This window comes from Kogia breviceps, chromosome X (assembly GCF_026419965.1).
Source record: "Kogia breviceps isolate mKogBre1 chromosome X, mKogBre1 haplotype 1, whole genome shotgun sequence".
Classification (NCBI taxonomy): Eukaryota; Metazoa; Chordata; class Mammalia; order Artiodactyla; family Physeteridae; genus Kogia; species Kogia breviceps.
This window is the reverse complement of record NC_081330.1, coordinates 41,597,331-41,618,078: the sequence shown is the minus strand read 5'-3', so window position 1 is coordinate 41,618,078 and position 20,748 is coordinate 41,597,331. Positions and strand designations below refer to the sequence as shown.

Below are 20,748 nucleotides of genomic sequence, written 5' to 3'. Positions count from 1 at the left end.
TGTTGAAATAGAACATTTCCGTGGCAGATATCTATAGGGGAGGAGGGCTGGGGAGCTAGAGAGGAAAGATATTCCAAAACCAAGCTGGGGTGGGAATGCACGGTGTGGGAGATGAGATGTGGAGATGGGAGGGAGGGATAGATGTTGAGTGATATATATTGAAGTGAGAGAGGAAATTGGAGAATGGGGGAGGGTCTTGGGGGATGGAAAGGGGCAAGCAGGGTTCTGGGATCAAGCACATGAGAGGATTTGGCAGTATTTTGAAATTTCTTCCATTTCTCAAGTTATTCTGTTGATAATGGTAAGGCTTTTTCTCTCTCCATCTTGAAAGAGAGCCCTTGCCAATCAGCCTGCAAAGATTGGTGGAGTAGATTCTGTGGCTGCTGTGTCCAGAACCTGGTGCCAGGGCCTGTTGAGATTATAAAAAAAGGAGAGACAGACTCTTCCCTGTGGGGTTTCTAGACTAGTTGGGAAGACAAAGTGGAAATGTCTGAGGAAAAACATTGAGCTATTGGGTTGCCCAAAAACTCGAATGAACTTTCTGGCCAAGCCAATATTTTAGACCGTGACATGGAAGGAGATCACCATGCTATGGAGATGGGTAGTTGAGGAGAGATTTGAGAAGAACAGAATGAAGTCTGGAGCTGGGTGAACAGCTGGCTGGCTTCTAGAATACTCCTAACTTGCTCTTGACTAAGGGATCCCTGAAAATCACATGGATTCTCTCTCTCCCTTAAGAGGGCTCCTCTCAAGACTAAAAACTGCTCCTCTAGCTGGAACAGCAGGGCCCAGAGAGAGGTTCTAGAAATGGATTAACCCTGCATCAACTTTTTCAGCCTGATCAGTGACCTCTAGGATTCTGCTTCATTTCTTCTGGGATGGCAGTGGCTTTAGGAAACTCAAAAAGGGACAGGACTAATGGCACAGGTTTTGGTTTTCAGATTTTATTTATATTAATCATAAGCCCAGTCCACTTTGAGGCAGGATCCAGGTGCCTAAGCAGGGCCCAGGCTGATGTTATAACTTTGCAATTATTGAGCATTGGTTATGACAGACTTAATTATGAGATCAGGATCACCCTATACATGACCAGGAGGGGATAGGCCATGGGCAGTTGGAGGTTGGAGAGGTCCAGGGAAGGGGGCGGGACTAGTGTCAACCTGGAGTAGCTCTACAGTAACAGCAGCAATCTTCTGTTGCTGGGGCACCCACACAGGCAATCTAGCTGGCAAAAGGACTCTGGGACTGGTTGGCAGCCTGCTCTTCTTTCCCAAGGTAGGCATTGAGAAGGCATCAAGATCAAAACCCTTATAAAGATAAGATTTTGGTACCTGCGGGCAGGCTTGACACAGCTAAAAAGGAGGTGGGGACATTTAGCTTAGAAAAGGATGCATCTGCTTTTCTTGCCCTTCTGCCAAGTCCATGTATTTTTTGCTCCAGACGCGCAGGCTCAGCGGCCATGGCTCACAGGCCCAGCTGCTCCGCGGCTCATGGGATCTTCCCGGACCAGGGCACGAACCCGTGTCCCCTGCATCAGCAGGCAGATTCTCAACCACTGCGCCACCAGGGAAGCCCTCATGTATTTTTTTCTAAGTCTCAGCATGGGATACGAAGGCTTTTAGGTCTCTTGAAGAATCGGTCCTACTCAAGGAGATGTAGTTATGAATCAGTCCACCAGAGGGCGTGTTTCCCAGGACACAACTCAAGGACTGAAGCGAGGCAAGAATTGATAAATTCCAACAAACCACTAGATGAGGCAGGAGCCCTGCCCTCAGCAGAAAGGGACCTTAGCAAGGAACATGAAATCCCGGAGGATAATTTTAGTGCAGACATATGGTAAGGGTACTCCAGGAGCAGCTGAAGTGGGAGGTGGGATGTTAAGAATTCTTGAGAGAAGAACCTTAGTGCTAGAGTGGCCCCAACAGGCTAGAGCCAGTGGGCTTAGATAGAACATTGTTTCCTCTCCCCCAAGAGGTCATATGTGCCTTCTGCTTGGCTTTGGAGCCTCCAGATAAGGCAGAAAACAAGGAGTCAGAGCTCAAGACAGGCCAGAGCTCTGTGTGTCTGATGATTAAGTGACCAGTATGTAGCTCAGCAAAGGCTTTTAGCTTTGCTCATAATTGGGCACTGGCTTCTGTGAGAGTGGCCCAGGCACCTCTGTTGTCATGGCAACGTACCTAGCACCTATGGTCTAGGCAATGGTGGGGAGGAAGAACTGCCTCTGTTGTCATGATGACAAGTTCCCTACTCTATTTCCCCAGGTGATCACTCTACTGTAGAAGAAATGGGGTTAACAAACAAGAGCGAGGGAGAACAACAGCTCATGCCCAACAAATCTGATGCACCCAATGAAGATCAAGGTGAAGAAATCCAACAGCCAGAAGAGGCAAGTGGTGGTTTTTCAATTCCAGTTTAGTTATGGGGACCCTTTTATAATGCTCCCCTAGAAAGGCAACAATGCCTGATCTGAATTCTTAACCACCAAACAGTACATGACACCTTGGGGTACCTTCCTCCTGGGTGGGAGGAGAGTCAGGAGCAACCACTACTTATTCTCAAAGCAATCTCATGTTAACTAACTTGACAATGTTCTAATATTGGCTAACATTTTTTCAGTGCTTACTATGCCCATGCTCTTAATCAGTCTGCTAGACTGCCCTACAGGAATTAATGTCCCATTGAACAGAAAAAGAAATGGAATCAAAGAGGTTAAAGTACTTAGCTTATTTGTGACCAGCTTGGGACTAGAATCCAGGGTCCTGATTGCTTGTCTAGTCTTTGCAGCCTAGGTCGAGTCTTGGTTTGTGGGAGGAGTAGTAGGGAGGAATGAGTCCAAAGGAGAAAGGAAGTGGGCCCCTCCCTATTTATACTCACCATGCGTTGGCGCTTCTGCCTTCCTCGAAGTCGCATGAATTCCTTATGCTGACGGGAGACAAAATTGACAGCAGCGTACTCCAGCAGGGCAGCAAACACGAAGAGGAGGCACACAGCCATCCAGATGTCGATTGCCTTCACGTAGGACACCTGCAACACCCACCAATGGAGCAGTCAACTTTCCAGGAGTCCTTCCATGGCCTATCCACTGAGTTGCCAACCCATATCAACTGCCTGCTGTTCTTCAGTTTTATCCTGAATCTCTTCTGGTTTTTAAAGAAGCTTCCCATGATATGTCCCATTGTCTGAAGGCCCATGTCAAAGAGATCGGGCTACCCATCATCCTTCACTTCTCTGCCCTCTCCACCCTCCACTTCCATCTGCCTTTCCTCCCTACACTTCTTTTCCTTTCTTTATTTCTTCTTTCAATACTTCTGCTTCTGCTTCTTATTACTTTCATTCTTGTCTTCTGATTCTTTTCTTTCAGTAAAAAGCAATGAACATGAATGCTATATTTGTTTGCCTTCTGTTCTTTCCTAGGGTCACCACAGCTGTGGTGGTAATTGGGTGGGGTGCGTTATTCCCACGTGAGACACATGAGGAAATTGGAGGCCTAGAGGGGAAAAGTCTTAGCCAAGATTACCCAGTGAGAAGATAGCAGTAGGGCTTGGGGATCCTGGGCTTTCAATTCAGTGGTGCTGCCCTTTACCTAGGCTGTAGTCTCAATATCAGACTAAGAGGTCCTTCTTTTCCTTCCTCCAATCCTATTCTTTGACCTTGTGATTTTTTCCTGCTGTTCTTTGTGAGAGACCCTGGTGAGGATTTGAACTGAGTGGTGAGTGAGGGCCTCATGTCTTACAATGAAGAGCAGAACAGGGCAGGGATCCCAATGGAGTGTACAATCCACCCCCTGCTATGGATGCTTTCTCATTTCAAAGCATTGCTGGCTTCCGCCTATCCATTCCTTAGTGCTCTCCTCTACTACCTGCCTTGGTAGCCTTTAAGTACAGTCAGCCCTCTGTATTCATGGGTTCTGCATTTGAGGATATGAAGGGCCAAATGTAAGGGACTTGAGCATCTGCTGATTTTGGTATCTGCAGGGGGTCCTGGAAGCAATCTCTCACTGGTACTGAGGGATGACTGTACTTTTCTCTCCTATTTCCCTTGTGAAGAGTGAATGCTCACTTCTCCTGAAGCAGGGTTGTGGCTGGGTGGGACCAGAAGGGAGGCCAGAGCTCAGGTTTATGAAGTCCTTTCACTTCCTCAATCAGATCACCTCCCTACATGGTTTTGAGCAGCTGAGCTCACCTTATGGGGCTCCCCAGCAGGAGTAGGATTAATGACAGGTAACTTTTTTCATCAGCCTCTGCTGTGTTGGACAGTGAGGTTGCTGCAGACTCCAGGTAAGGAGCAGGTCTCACTAGAGAAATCTTCCACCTCAGTGGTTCTTAACCAGGGCTGACTCCCTCCAACCCCACCCCACCAGGGGCCTTTCAAAATGTTTAGAGACATTTTTGGTTGCAGAATTTTGGGGTGGTGCTGGCAACTGGCATCTAGTGGGTAGAGGCCAGGGAAGCTGCTAAATATCCTACAGTGCACAGGACACCCCCACAACCCACACATCAAAGAAAAATTATCTCACCCAAAATGATGATAGTGCTAAGATTGAGAAACCCTAGGAAGACACTGGAACTCACCAAAAAAGATACCCCACATCCAAAGACAAAGGAGAAGCCACAATGAGATGGTAGGAGGGGCGCAATCACAGTAAAATAAAATCCCATAACTGGTGGGTGGGTGACTCACAGACTGCAGAACACTTATACCACAGAAGTCCACCCACTGGAATGAAGGTTCTGAGCCCCACATCCGGCTTGCCAACCTGGGGGTCCGGCAACAGGAGGAGGAATTCCTAGAGAATCAGACTTTGAAGCCTAGTGGGAATTGATTGCAGGACTTTGACAGGACTTGGGGAAACAGAGACTCCACTCTTGGAGGGCACACACAAAGTAGTGTGTGCATTGGGACCCAGGGGAAGGAGCAGTGACCCCAAGGGAGACTGAACCAGACCTACTTGCTAGTGTTGGAGGGTCTCCTGCAGAGGCGGGAGGGGTGCTGTGGCTCACCATGGGGACAAGGACACTGGCAGCAGAAGTGCTGGGAAGTACTCCTTGGCGTGAGCCCTCCCAGAGTCTTGTCATTAGCCCCACCAAAGAGTCCAGGTAGGCTCCAGTGTTGACTTGCCTCAGGCAAAACAACCAACAGGGAAGGAACCCAGCTCCACCCATCAACAGTCAAGCGGATTAAAGTTTTATTGAGCTCTGCCCACCAGAGCAACAGCTCTACCCACCACCAGTCCCTCCCATGAGGAAACTTACACAAGCCTCTTAGATAGCCTCATCCACCAGAGGGCAGACAGCAGAAGCAAGAACTACAATCCTGCAGCCTGTGGAACAAAAACCACATTCACAGAAAGATAGACAAGATGAAAAGGCAGAGGGCTATGTACCAGATGAAGGAATAAGATAAAACCCCAGAAAAACTACTAAATGAAGTGGAGATCGGCAACCTTCCAGAAAAAGAATTCAGAATAAGGATAGTGAAGATGATCCAGGACCTCAGAAAAAGAATGGAGACAAAGATCGAGAAGATGCAAGCAATGTTTAACAAAGACCTAGAATTAAAGAACAAACAGAGATGAACAATACAATAACTGAAATGAAAACTACAATAGAAGGAATCAATAGCAGAATAACTGAGGCAGAAGAACTGATAAGTGACCTGGAAGACAGAATGGTGGAAATCACTGCTGTGGAAAAGAATAAAGAAAAAAGGATGAAAAGAAATGAAGACAGCCTAAGAGACCGCTGGGACAACATTAAACGCAACAACATTCGCAATATAGGGGTCCCAGAAGGAGAAGAGAGAAAGGACCCGAGAAAATATGTGAAGAGATTATAGTCGAAAACTTCCCTAACATGGGAAAGGAAATAGACAGGAAATGCAGAGAGTCCCCTACCAGATAAACCCAAGGAGAAACATGCTGAGACACACAGTAATCAAATTGGCAAAAATTAAAGACAAAGAAAAGTTATTGAAAGCAGCAAGGGAAAAAGGAAAAATAACATACAAGGGAACTCCCATAAGGTTAACAGCTGATTTCTCAGCAGCAACTCTACAAGCCAGAAGGGAGTGGCATGATATATTTAAAGTGATGGAAGGGAAGAACTTACAACCAAGATTACTCTACACGGCAAGGATCTCATTCAGATTCGATGGAGAAATCAAAAGCTTTACAGACAAGCAAAAGCTAAGAGAATTCAGCACCACCAAACCAGGTCTACAACAAATGCTAAAGGAACTTCTCTAAGTGGGAAACACAAGAGAAGAAAACGATCTACATAAACAAACCCCAAACAATTAAGAAAATGGTCATAGGAACATACATATCTATAATTACCTTAAACGTGAATGGATTAAATGCTCCAACTGAAAGACACAGGTTTGATGAATGGATACAAAAACAAGACCCATATATATGCTGTCTACAAGAGACCCACTTCAGACCTAGGGACACATACAGACTGAAAGTGAGGGGATGGAAAAATATTCCATGCAAATGGAAATCACAAGAAAGCTGGAGTAGCAATATTCATATCAGATAAAATAGACTTTAAAATAAAGAATGTTACAAGAGACAAGGAAGGACATTACATAATGATCAAGGGATCAATCCAAGAAGATACAAAAATTATAAATATATATGCACCTAACATAGGAGCACCCCAATACATAAGGCAACTGCTAACAGCTATAAAAGAGGAAATCAACAGTAACACAATAATAGTGGGGGACTTTAACACCTTACTTACACCAATGGACAGATCATCCAAAATGAAAATAAATAAGGAAACAGAAGCTTTAAATGACACAATAGACCAGATAGATTTAATTGATATTTATAGGACAGTCCATCCAAAAACAGCAGATTACACTTTCTTCTCAAGTGCGCATGGAACATTCTTCAGGATAAATCACATCTTGGGTCACAAATCAAGCCTCAGTAAATTTAAGAAAATTGAAATCATATCAAGCATCTTTTCTGACCACAACGCTATGAGATTATAAATGAATTAAAGGGGAAAAAAACGTAAAAAACACAAACACATGGAGGCTAAACAGTACATTACTAAACAACCAAGAGATCACTGAAGAAATCAAAGAGGAAATAAAAAAATACCTAGAGACAAATGACAATGAAAACACAATGATCCAAAACCTATGGGATGCCTCAAAAGCAGTTCTAAGAGGGAAGTTTATAGCTATACAAGCCTACCTCAAGAAACAAGAAAAATCTCAAGTAAACAATCTAACCTTACACCTAAAGGAACTAGAGAAAGAAGAACAAACAAAACCCAAAGTTAGCAGAGGGAAAGAAATTGTAAAGATCAGAGCAGAAATAAATGAAATAGAAACAAAGAAAACAATAGCAAAGATCAATAAAAACTAAAAGCTGGTTCTTTGAGAAGATAAACAAAATTGATAAACCATTAGCCAGACTCATCAAGAAAAAGAGGGAGAGGACTCAAATCAATAAAATTAGAAATGAAAAAGAAGTTACAACAGACACCATAGAAATACAAAGCATCCTAAGTGACTACTGCAAGCAACTCTATGCCAATAAAATGGACAACCTGGAAGAAATGGACAAATTCTTAGAAAGGTATAACCTTCCAAGACTGAACCAGGAGGAAACAGAAAATATGAACAGACCAATCACAAACATTGAAATTGATACTGTAATTTAAAATCTTCCAACAAAGAAAAGTCCAGGACCAGATGGCTTCACAGGTGAATTCTATCAAACATTTAGAGAAGAGCTAACATCCATCCTTCTCAAACTCTTCCAAAAAATTGCAGAGGAAGGAAAACTCCCAAACTCATTCTATGAGGCCACCATCACCCTGATACCAAAACCAGACAAAGATACTACAGAAAAAGAAAATTACAGACCAATATCACTGATGAATATCGATGCAAAAATCCTCAACAAAATACTAGCACACAGAATCTAACAGCACATTAAAAGGATCATACACCATGATCAAGTGGGATTTATCCCAGGGATGCAAGGATTCTTCAGTATACACAAATCAATCAATGTGATACACCATATTAACAAATTGAAGAAGAAAAACCATATGATCATCTCAATAGATGCAGAAGAAGCTTCTGACAAAATTCAACACCCATTTATGATGAAAACTCGCCAGAAAGTGGGCACAGAGGGAACCTTCCTCAACATAATAAAGGCCATATATGACAAATCCACAGCAAACATCATTCTCAATGGTGAAAAACTGAAAGCATTTCCTCTAAGATCAGGAACAAGACAAGGTTGCCCACTCTCACCACTCTTATTCAACATAGTTTTGGAAGTCCTAGCCACAGCAATCAGAGAAGAAAAAGAAATAAAAGGAATATAAATTGGAAAAGAAGAAGTAAAACTGTCACTGTTTGCAGATGACATGATACTATACATAGAGAATCCTAAAAATGCCACCAGAACACTACTAGAGCTAATCAATGAATTTGGTAAAGTTGCAGGATACAAAATTAATGCCCAGAAATCTCCTGCACTCCTATACACTAATGATGAAAAATCTGAAAGAGAAATTATGGAAACACTCCCATTTACCATTGCAACAAAAAGAACAAAATACCTAGGAATAAACGTACCTAGGGAGACAAAAGATCTGTATGCAGAAAACTATAAGACACTGATGAAAGAAATTAAAGATGATACTAACAGATGGAGAGATATACCATGTTCTTGGATTGGAAAAATCAATATTGTGAAAATGACTATACTATCCAAAGCAATCTACAGATTCAACACAATCCTTATCAAATTAACAATTGCATTTTTTATGGAACTAGAACAAATCATCTTAAAATTTGTATGGAGACACAAAAGACCCCAAATAGTCAAAGCAGTCTTGAGGAAAAAAAAACGGAGCTGGAGGAATCAGACTCCCTGACTTCAGACTATACTACAAAGCTACAGTAATCAAGACAATATGGTACTGGCACAAAAACAGAAACATAGATCAATGGAACAAGATAGAAAGCCCAGAGATAAACCCACACACCTATGGTCAACTAATCTATGACAAAGGAGGCAAAGATATACAATGGAGAAAAGACAGTCTCTTCAATAAGTGTTGCTGGGAGAACTGGACAGCTGCCTGTAAAAGAATGAAATTAGAACACTCCCTAACAGCATACACAAAAATAAACTCAAAATGGATTTGAGACCTAAATGTAAGACTGGACACTATAAAACTCTTAGAGGAAAACATAGGAAGAACACTCTTTGACATAAATCACAGCAAGATCTTTTTAGATCCACCTCCTAGACTAATGGAAATAAAAACAAAAATAAACAAATGGGACCTAATGAAACTTCAAAGCTTTTGCACAGCAAAGGAAACCATAAACAAGACATAAAGACAATCCTCAGAATGGGAGAAAATACTTGCAAACAAATCAATGGACAAATGATTAATCTCTAAAATATATAAACAGCTCATGCAGCTCAGTATTAAAGAAAGAAACAACCCAATCCAAAAATGGGCAGAAGACCTAAATAGACATTTCTCCAAAGAAGACATACAGGTGGCCAAGAAGCACATGAAAATCTGCTCAACATCACTAATTATCAGAGAAATGCAAATGAAAACTACGGTGAGGTATCACCTCACACCAGTTAGAATGGGCATCATCAGAAAATCTACAAACAACAAATGCTAGAGAGGGTGTGGAGAAAAGGGAACCCTCTTGCACTGTTGGTGGGAATGTAAATTGATACAGCCACTATGGAGAACAGTATGGAGGTTCCTTAAAAAACTAAAAATAGAATTACCATATGATCCAGCAATCCCACCTCTGGGTATATACCCAGAGAACACCATAATTCAAAAAGACACATGCACCCCAATGTTCATTGCAGCACTAATTACAATAGTCAGGTCATGGAAGCAACCTAAATGCCCATCGACAGATGAATGGATAAAGAAGTCGTGGTACATATATACAATGGAATATTACTCAGCCATAAAAAGGAATGAAATTGAGTCATTTGTTGAGACATGGATGGACCTAGAGACTGTCATACAGAGTGAAGTAAGTCAGAAAGAGAAAAACAAATATCGTATATTAATGCATGTATGTGGAACCTAGAAAAATGGTACAGATGAACCAGTTTGCAGGGCAGAAGTTGAGACACAGATGTAGAGAACAAATGTATGGACAGCAGAGGGGAAAACTGCGGTGGGGTGGGGATGGTGGTGTGCTGAATTGGGCGATTGGGATTGACATGTATACACTGATGTGTATAAAATTGATGACTAATAAGAACCTGCAGTATAAAATACAAAGAAACAAACATAAAAACAACTAATACTAAACTTTCTTTGGCTTATTTGTGTGGAAATATGTTAATATAAATGTTTCAGACATTACATGAAATTCCTAAAAATCTTATGTGTTCTGGTATAGTAAGTCATAATTCTAGTTATTATTTTTAAATATATATCTCAGAAATAACTAAATTTCCTTGTCAACTGCATTATTGTGAACTTTCATCAAATCTTTAACCATGGTCATTTTTAAGTCTTTTGTCATTTACAGACAGTTCTGGGTGTACTCTGATGCTTTTGCAAAAATGTTCCTATAAAAGGGTTTCATCTTCAAGGAATTCATGGAAAAGACTCTGACAAGTACAGGTTTCTGGTAACTGACTATACTGCTGAACTGAATGAATAAGTATTTTCAGAACTCTAATGGAAAACTGATGAATTCATAAAAGTGCTAACAAAAGATGAAGATAAAAAAATTAATTACATGGGACTGAGTGAACTGATGAGGATGATTATAATTTTTGTGACTTTCTGTTTGAATAAAAAAAAAATCCCACAAGGACTCAGAGGCAAAAAATATACAAATCAATTTTCACTGCAAAGTAAAGGAGCTGTTACAGTGGAGGATTACCGGACTGGACTGAATGTCAATATTATGACATAGTATGAGTGTGTTTCATGTTTGGTAATTGCAATCATTGTTGCTTTTGTTGTGGTCATCAATTTACAATGCTTGGTGTCAGTTTATCTCTTGTAAAAATAAAATACAGTGTGTGTGTGTAAAAAAAATTGAGAAACTCTGCTCTTTTTTTTAAGGCAGTTCCACTGAGATGGTAGTGGTGGATTGCTAGGCAACCCTGATTAAACATCCCTTGGTGTTTCCACTTTGACACTTACTAAGAGGTCATACTATTTCATTCACCATCTCCCTGTCCCACTGTGCCCCCAGGGATGTTAAGTGCTACAAAAATCCATAATGAGGTAATGACAAGGGAGGTCCTCAAAGGACTTTGGACCATCAAAAGAAAAGGACACCTTAAGCAGCAGAAAGAAAGTCTTGTTAACAATACATGTGTCAACAATACACCTTAAATATCTGTGGAATCCATCCACTTGCTATCCTGGCTCATCCGAAGGAGTGCAAGTTTCCTAGACCGTCTCCCTGCATCTATGCTTGCCACCTCCAATCTGTTCTCCAAAGAGCAGCCAGAATTGTGTTTTGAAAATGTAAATCTGATCATACCACTCCTCTGCTTACAACCCTTCAGTGGTTCTCCATTATCCTTCAGATGCAGTCAATGCTCCCCTTAGCATGACATCTAGTCCCTGCCTACTACTTCAGCCTCATCTCGTCCCTTGCAATCTATGACCCTGCCATGATGATCAATTTCAGTTGTCTCCCAAGGAAATAATCTCTCTCTGTATCTCTCCTTTACCACGATAACTTTTACTTAAACATTCACTTCAGATACCGTATCCTCTGAGAAGTCTTCCCTAATCATCCTAGTCTGGGTTGGTTGCCCCTACTGTATGTGCTCAGGTTACCTACACCTTCTTAGCATCCATCAAATATATCTGGCTATTTCCTTCACTAGACTGTGAGCTCTTCAGTGGCAGGGATTGTTTCCATCTTGTTCACTGTGCCTAGCTGAGTGCCTGGCACATAGTCTCTTTTGAATTAATGAATGGATGGATAGTTTGTATTTGTCTCTGCTGGCTTCTGTTTGCTGTCTTGGCCCTCCTTGTTACTACTTGCACCAAGAGCTGTGAGCCATTTAGATTACAAGATTTTGAAAGAATTGGGTCCCTCCTGCCCATGGCAACTTTAGGTCTAATCTGTCAGTGTCTGGTAAAAACTTCCATTTAACCCTTCCATTATGCCCTGAGCCACCTGCAGTTGTATAGATCAAGAACCTGGCAAAGAGACAGCCATGGGTGCCTTTGAGAGCCCTAGCCCTCATAAAGGCAAAGAAGGAGTGGCTTCCGGAAGCATGGGGAATGGCCATCCCAGCTGAGTTCCCTTACAAAGCGAGCGTCTGCTGCTCTCATCCTGGACACTAGAGTTGTACTGGGGGTAGAATTGCTGTGGCTTTCAGAAGCCCCTGACCTAGCCCCACCTTTTTCCTTGGGGCTCCCATAAAATCTAATGTTGCACAAACTCAAGAGTGATTGGAAGTTCCCTGACTTAGTCACTTGCTCTGTGGGGCTGGCCAATGAAGCTATTTAATTTGGGGTGCATGCCTACATATTTTGCTTATTGGCCAATGAGGCCAAGAAACGGTCCCCAACATAGAGAACAGACTTGTGGTTGCCAAAGGGGAGGTGGGTTGGGGAAGGGAAGGACTGGGAGTTTGGGATTAGCAGATGCAAACTGGTATATATAGAATGGATAAAAAACACGGTCGTACTGTATAGCACAGGGAACTACATTCAATATCCTGTGATAAACCACCATGGAAAAGAATATGAAAAAATAATGTCTCTATGTATATAACTGAGTCACTTTGCTATACAGCAGAGATTGATACAACATTGTAAATCAACTATACTTCAATAAATACATATATATATATATATATATATATATATATATACGTAAAAAGAAAAGGTCATCAAAATCTGATAAGGCATCAAATACTGCAACCCACACCCCAAATCAAACCAAATCAAACAATCCTCCAGCAAAGTCCATTTTTTCCATAAGAGAAAACAAGGTGATTCCTGGGAGCAGATGGTTGTGCTCGCTCACAGGAGGGGACTGGAGGAAAAAGTTCTCTCAGCAAGAATAAGGCATAAATTGCAGCATTTCCCTGAGTTAGAGGAGAATCTCCTTCCTGTGTGGCAGTGGCAATAAACAAGGGCAGGGTTCTTAGGTCTGAACTACTTTTCTGCCTCTGGCCTTCATACAAGGCCACTACCGCAGCCCCACCTGGCCCTGTAGCCCTCACCTAAGCCCAGTCTGCCTCTCAGAGCCTCTTCAATATCCTTGTCTATTTAGGAAATACATTTACAGGCCTACCTTGGAGATATTGTGAGTTCGGTTCCAGATCATTGCAATAAAGCAGATATTGCAATAAAGCGAATCACACAAAACTTTTGGTTTCCCAGTTCATATAAAAGTTATGTCTACACTACACTGTAGTCTCTAGTAAGTGTGTAATAGCATAATGTCTAAAAACACAATGTGTATACCTTAATTAAAAAATACTTTTTGCTAAAAAAAAATACTAAGCATCACCTGACAACACAGGGTTGCCACAAACCTTCAAGTCGTTAAAAAACGCAGTATCTGCGAACTGCAATAAAGTGAAGTGCAATAAAAGGAAGTATGCTTGTATAGGAAGTGATCTCTGACAACTTCCCCTAGGACATTAGATCCTAATCTGAGTTTTGTCACTATTTATCCCTAGAGGGCTTAGGACCACCTCAAAGGTTTCCTGGTGACTCAAAAATAATTGGAAACACCACCAGCTGCTTTAGGCCTAGGTCTACCACCCAGTTCTTTCCACCTACACCCCTAATAATTATAACAATAGTTAACATTTATTGAGCAGTTATTATGTGCCAAACACTGTTCTTTGTGTTAATACATTATCTTATTTATTACTTGCAATAACCCTATGGGAGAGTTAATATTTCCATGTTACAGGTGAGGAGACTGAGATGTTAAGGAATTTACCTAAGATCACCATTAGTAAATGACAAGGTGGGGGCTTAAATAAAAATCTACCTGACTCTATTCTCTTACTCTTAACCACTATTACCCCCACCCCCACCTCCCCACTATATAGCAAATTTGTAAATTCACTCTGGGTGTCTGGATTACTCCCTGTTTAAGTCCCCAGTAAAAATCTTCTTAAAAATAAACACTGGGGGCTCCCCTGGTGGCGCAGTGGTTGAGAGTCCGCCTGCCGATGCAGGGGACACGGGTTCGTGCCCCGATCCGGGAAGATCCCACATGCCGCGGAGAGGCTGGGCCCGTGAGCCATGGCCTCTGAGCCTGAGCGTCCGGAGCCTGTGCTCCGCAATGGGAGAGGCCACAACAGTGAGAGGCCCGCGTACCACAAAAAAAAAAATAAATAAAAATGAAAAAAAAAAAAAAAAAAAACACTGGGAGATGGGCGATCACAGGGCCTAGTTTCCATCAATACAGAGAAAGAGGGAATATATTCACTGGAAGATCTGCAAAAGCTGTGTTGTTCTGGTTTCCCATTATTTCTCCACGGCCTAGTACAGTGCCTGGTACATAGTACGTGCTCAGTAAATATTTATTGAATGAATGAATGAGTTTGCTCCTTGATTTCCTCAGAGCCTTGCTGACTGTAAGGACATTGAGGAGACGACCTCTAAATTCTGCACATGAAGACATGAGGCAGGGAGAACCTAGGCCCAGTTCCATCAGCACAAATCTCTCTGCGTAATCAAAATATCACCAGGCCCTAGGTGATCAGAGTCTACCGACTTTCATTGCTATTTGCTACCTCAAAGTTTTCTCACTCCAAAAGAAGGGACACTGTCTCTAGAGTTCTTTGTAATAGTATCCGATTTCTGACATAGCAAGAAACAGATGTCGGATTGTTTGATTGTTTCTTGTGAAGCATGACCTTGAGAAAGTCATTCTATCTCTCTGGGCTGTAATGCCCTCATGTGTACCATGAGGGAGTGGGACTTTCTACTTGCTAAGGGTCTTTTAATCTTGGACATGCTAGTGTTTCCTGATGAAAGTCAAAGTAAGTCAGCACTGTCTCTACTCGTTCCCCAGCCAGACAGCATCTGCAACCCCAGCCTCCACACTATTAGCAATGTTATTAGCGGTATGTTCTGGGGGAAGAGAATGCAGACCACCTGCTCTTGCTTGATGGCTCTTCTCTTCCTTAAATCCAAGGAAAATAGTCAGCAGGAGGGAACGGGCTGAATGGGAAATGGGGAGCTCTATGGCAAGCAAGTTCCCTTGCATGTCTCTTCACCTTAGGCAAAGAGGCCCGGGAGCCAGAGCTCTGAGTTGTCATGGTGAGCACAGTGGTGATGCCTAGGCCCACCCGGGCAGGGGCAGCATCCATGTTGATCCAGAAGGAGACCCAGGACAGGATGACGATGAGTAGGCTGGGGATATACATCTGAATCAGATAGTAGCCCATCTGTCGTTCCAGGTGAAACTTTACCTCGATGCAGGTGAATTTCCCTGCAAGGAAAGAGGTGAGGTATCAGGCCCCAGGTCCCCAGCCTGCAGCTGAGCCTGAGAGGCAGGACTAGGGCAGCTCTATTTCTGGGGGCCACAGCCTCTGGGCACCTAACCTGTGCCAATAAATGAGCCTTTCGAAATGGCCCCAGGGAGCACCAGATGCATGTTTTGAGGAAACTCTCAGAGAAGCCATTGGGGACTTGACCTCTTGCTCCCAGCACTTTAGTTGCCAGCACAAGGCCTTCCCCAAGACAGCACTGCAAGAGGATTAAGGGTGGGAGGGCTCCAGAGCCAGACTGTATGGGTTTGAATCCTGAACCTTCCACTCACTAGCTGTGTGACCTCAGGCAAAACACCTAAGCTTTTAAAGCTTCAGTTTCCTTGCCTGTAAAATAGAGTAACAACAATATCAACTCCGTCATTGGGCAGTTGTAGGAATTAAATGAGATAATATATTTGAGGTGTTGAGCATGTAGGTAGCTGGTACTATTTTCATGATTAACAAAACGAGTTTAGACTCCACTCAAATCTCAGCAGCCTAGCTTGTGCGTGCTGGGACCCTTGAAGCTCTCTGGCAACGATTCACTGAGATAAACACCACCTGTGTCTTAAGCAAGTAAGAAGAGCAGGATAGCAAACATCTGGAAACAATGTCTAACAGAGACCAGCTCTGGACAGCAGGCAGCGGGTTCCCAGAAAGCATCTGGCAGCAGCATTCTATTCCACCCACAAAAAGTGCATTAGCCCCAGGCACATGTACCAATGCTCGCTTCCTCTGCCAGCCATCTTCACTTTACCCTGCTTTCCACTCCCCAAGGCTAAGAAAACACTAGCTCAGAGCTTCTGGCAGCAGACGCTTAGGATATCCAAAGCAAAAAGCAGAGGATGTGTATATTATTATTTTATTCTGGCCTAGGCTTGCTCTTAACAGGACTGTCTGATTCCTCAAGTTTAGTGATTTCATCAATGACTGATTATGGCTTTGACATGCCATGTGATGCTGTGATCTCCTACTCTTCCCTGAGTCCATCCACCCTGGGCTTCTTGCCATGACATCTTTTGGCTAGGTATCCATATTTTCTTTCCTTTCTTTCCTTCCTTCCTTCCTTTTTTTTTTTGGTGATAGCAGTTTTGTTTTCAATGACAAAATTAACACTTGTTTAGCACAGAACGAAAGTGAGAAGTAGAGAAAGAATGATAATATTCATAAGCTGACATCTGTCAAGCCCCTACTAAGTGCCCTGACTTTATATAGTTTATCTCATTTAAATCCCATAGCAACTCTTTGGGGCAGGTAAAATTATTATTTCCCATTTTACAGACAGGGATACTGAGGCTCAAAGAGATTAAGTTATGTTGCTCAAGGGCACCCAACTAGTAAATGGTGCAGCCAGAATTCAAACTCAGCTCTGACTCGAGTTCTTGCTCTTATCTGTTGTATCATACTGCTTTAGAAACGCTTAGTGCTATTTCCTTCCAGGGTTTTTAAACACATGCTTTTGGTTTGTCTCTTTCATCACAATAGAATCATTCTGTATATACAACTTTGAATCTTAGCTTTTTCCACTTGAAGTTTCCCATGTTGATATAAGCACCTTGCAAGCATTCTTTTAAACGTCTGGGTAATATCCCACCAAGCAGATGCGCTATGTAATTTACTTAACTTCCACCCTATTGGTGGATATTTAGAGCAGTTCCAAGTTTTTGCTAATATAAACAGTGACCCAGGAACCCACTTGGGTCTAAAGTCCATATGATATTTTGGAATATTTCCTTATAATAAATTCCAGGCAGTGGAATTCCTGGATCAACAGGTAGGGAAACAAATTTAGCTTCCAGACTAAAGTTTCTTAGTGTGCCCCCTGGACCACCTGCATCAGAATCCTCAGGATGCTTGTTCAAACACAGATTTCTGGGCATCACTCCAAGCACATGTAATCAGAATCTCTGAGAGGCAGAACCCAGGAATCAATATTTTAACAGGCTCCCCAGGGAAATATAATGCACACCAAAATTTGAAACCCACCAATCTATATACAAAATGCCAGGTTTTTTTCCCTAAAAAAGGTTATACCAATTTCCACTCACGCCAGCATTTTCTAAATTCAATGGCTCATTCGTCTCCCCAGCTACCTGCACCTCCACATTCACACACAAATTCATAGGGCTGCACCCAAAGCATATCAGCACACCATTGGAGTGTGATCTCCCCTCTTCAGCTTGTGGCCTCCATCTCAGGGTCATAGCTCTTCACAGCCAAATTGCCAGGGGAAATGAGGAGCCAGCAGTGATTAGGGAAGCTGCAGACGCTCAGGCTGGAAAACCAGCTCCTCTCCATTTCCTGGCATGCTTTTCACACCTGGGAAACCAAGCCAATTCATGAGAGTTGGGCAGTGGGGACAATGGTAGGAGGTGTGGATGGTAAGCCAGCTGGTGACCTGAATTCTGTTCTCTCCTGGTTCAGTGTACTCACTGACTACTCCCAGATGTAGCTTCCCCACTTTCCACATGAAGTTGGCCCCAGGACAGGTGGAACACTCCTGCCACTCACTGGCACAGGACCATTTGTTCTGCAGCGCGTGATAGGGACAAGAACAAGGGCTTTGGCATTAGACAGATCTGGATTTGAATTCTAAATCAGCCATTTACTAGCTGTGTGACTTGGCCAACTGATTCAACTTCTTAGAACCTCAGTTTTCTCCTTCTGAGAAATGGGGCTGATCACCCCTACCGTAATGAGATAAGACATATGAAGCACTTAGCACCACATCTGGTACAGATTGGGTCTCCAGTAGAGGCTAGCTGCCTTGCCCCTTTCCCTCCCATCTGGAGGCCCTCTTGTGGCCCACAGCCAGTAAAGATCTTGGGTTCTTACCTGTGTTGTAGCGCTTGGTACAATAACCTAGATCCTTCTCATCCCGCAAGATAAACTGGGGCAGAGTCAACCCCTCAGCCACTTGGACAGCAGGAGCATCTTCCAGCCACTCAAACACGAGGTCATTCATGGTGTAGCCAACTGAAAGTGACAGAGATGGCAGAGGACTGCAGAGTGTGGTGGTTGGACGGGGATAGGGAGAGGGTTAGAACTGGCAGGAAAGAACAAATGAGGAATAAGGCCTGGGTTTTAGGAGTTTCATGCTCATCTTGGAAAGGTAAACCATTCGGAAGAAAACCATTGCCTCATGGGCCCAGCCTAAGTGGGTAAATCAAAAAGGTTCCTCTCCTTCTACCTAGTTCTCAAGCTTTAGAAAGGCCCAAACAGAAATTATTCTGGCAGACCTAGAAGGCACATCAAAAGGCTTGGAAAGATGTCAAGGAAACCAGCTGGGAACCTCCTGCCCCATCTCAAACCCAGGGGAGTAAGCATGTGTACCGACCACATGTCTTGAGCTGAGCCAGCCTCAGAGCTGGGGCTACTGCCACCTCACTCCAGGGAGGAAAGAGCTATTTATACCTTGCCAGTCATGCATGGGACAATGTGCATACCCTTGCACAGAAACGAAGACCCAGCACAGCCACAAATAAATAAATAAATAAACTCCAACCCCCAACATCTAAAAAAAAAAGAAATGGGAGCAGAAACACCAAGCTCATGGATGTCCAGTGTAGGGCCTTGGCCCAGAGTAGCTTTGTGACTTTGGGCCAGTCACTTCCCCTTCTGTAAAATGCTCCACTTACTTTTCAGAGGGTGTAATGAGGACCTGCATGTGAAGGTGGTTTATGAACTCACATTTGTATGTAAGGCTGGTGCCTTCCCATTCCCCAGCCCTGTGGGGCAGCCAGACCTGCCAATAGCGAGGGGATGGAAAAGCACACTGGGCTGAGTGTTAGCAAGCCCTGGCTTCTAGTCTCACCTGTGCCAAGAGCTCACTGTGTGTGCTTGGGGAAGTCCATCCTCACTCTGGGCTGCCCTTCTCCTGTCTGGAATATCATTGCATGGGGTTAACTAGCTGGTATCTCAGGCCTCACTCTGTGACTCTCTGGGGACACTTACAGCTCTCCAGCTGCATCGTGCAGGTTTGGATATCCATGGGGAAGTTCTTCAGGTCCATTGGGCAGGATAAAATGAGAGTCAGCCTGGCAGGAACAGTAAGAAAGAAGTTAGGCCAGCTCACTGGGGCTCAGCACAGCACAGGGAACCCTCCACCCACCCCTCAGCCTCTACCCCTTGCCCCGAGCTCTCCTGGCTGTACGCCAGCTGCACCTGATGCTGTAGAGCACGTTTCCATTCTTGAAGATGCGCAGCAACTTGTTGTCTGTGGTGACCTCATGGAAATTGGCCCCTTTCTCATTGGCAAAGAACAGGTCGGGCTTCCAAATCGAGTCCAGCATGGAGGGATCGAGGTCCAGTGAGTCATCAGGATATTCTCGGTAGGCCAGGCGTGGGTCGTTCCACTGCTGCCGCAAGAAGACATTTACCCCGTAGTCCTGAACAGAGATGGGCCTATCAGAGGCAGTGCTATTGCAAGGGCCTAGCAAGCCTACCTGGGCAGGAGGGCCACAAGGAGGAAATGCTGGGAGCGTATCTCAGGGGCAGTGGACACTTTCCACTGGATAAGGAGCCTGCTTTGGGCTGATATGGCAAAGAAGGGAAGGAAAAAGACATTTATTAAATACTTACTATGTGCCAGGCTCTCTGCTAAGTGCTTTCTTCATATGCATCATCTCATTTAAATCTCATGTCAACCCTGAGAGGAGGGTGCTGTTATGATCCCCATTTTACAGATGAGGAAACTGAGACAAAGACAGATTTGAGTAACCTGCCTAAGAGATGGTAGAGTCAGGGTTTGAATGCAGGTTTATCTGATTTCCAAGCCTTGATGCTATGCATCAAGCTACCTTCCAAACTGGACCATCTGCTGCTTAGGCTAGTCTACCTTTAGCCACTAAAACCCTGGGCTGGGGAAATATAAACTCCCAGTGACCGATTTTGGACATCCCATGGCTTTAGCCATGACCCTGAAACAGGGAGAGGATGGCAGAGGGAGGAAAGTCTTGCTATCTGGTAGCCTTCACCCATTCACACTAGAGTGGAAGTGGGAGCAGGGCGATGCTTTACCATGGTAATCTCGGTGATGGAGCTGAAACTGTTGATGAAGATGTTGCAGGTCACGTTCACAGGAGGGCCTAAGGGTAGCAAAGCACAGCCATATTGGCAGGGCATTCCAGGAATCTGGGAGAAGTTTCCAAGACTCCCTCCCTGAGCTTGAGGCCAGGGTACTGCTGGGAGAAGGCAGTGCCTGGCACACAGGCCCATGGGTGATGGGGAGG

The 20,748-nt window shown here is 43.7% G+C and overlaps 1 protein-coding gene across 2 annotated transcripts in view; it reads right to left on the bottom strand.

Annotated features, from left to right (window-relative positions):
• The window catches only part of LOC131747864 (glycine receptor subunit alpha-4), a 29,970-nt gene that overhangs the window by 3,223 nt on the left and 5,999 nt on the right, over positions 1-20,748 (bottom strand). For both annotated transcript variants that reach the window (XM_067023598.1, XM_059049929.2), the window contains exons 3-8: positions 20,537-20,604; positions 19,682-19,905; positions 19,472-19,554; positions 18,353-18,493; positions 15,263-15,477; positions 2,875-3,024 (exon numbers count right to left, since the gene is read on the bottom strand). In XM_067023598.1, the coding sequence (XP_066879699.1) occupies positions 2,875-3,024; positions 15,263-15,477; positions 18,353-18,493; positions 19,472-19,554; positions 19,682-19,905; positions 20,537-20,604 (881 nt within the window). The remainder of the gene's footprint in view (positions 1-2,874; positions 3,025-15,262; positions 15,478-18,352; positions 18,494-19,471; positions 19,555-19,681; positions 19,906-20,536; positions 20,605-20,748) is intronic.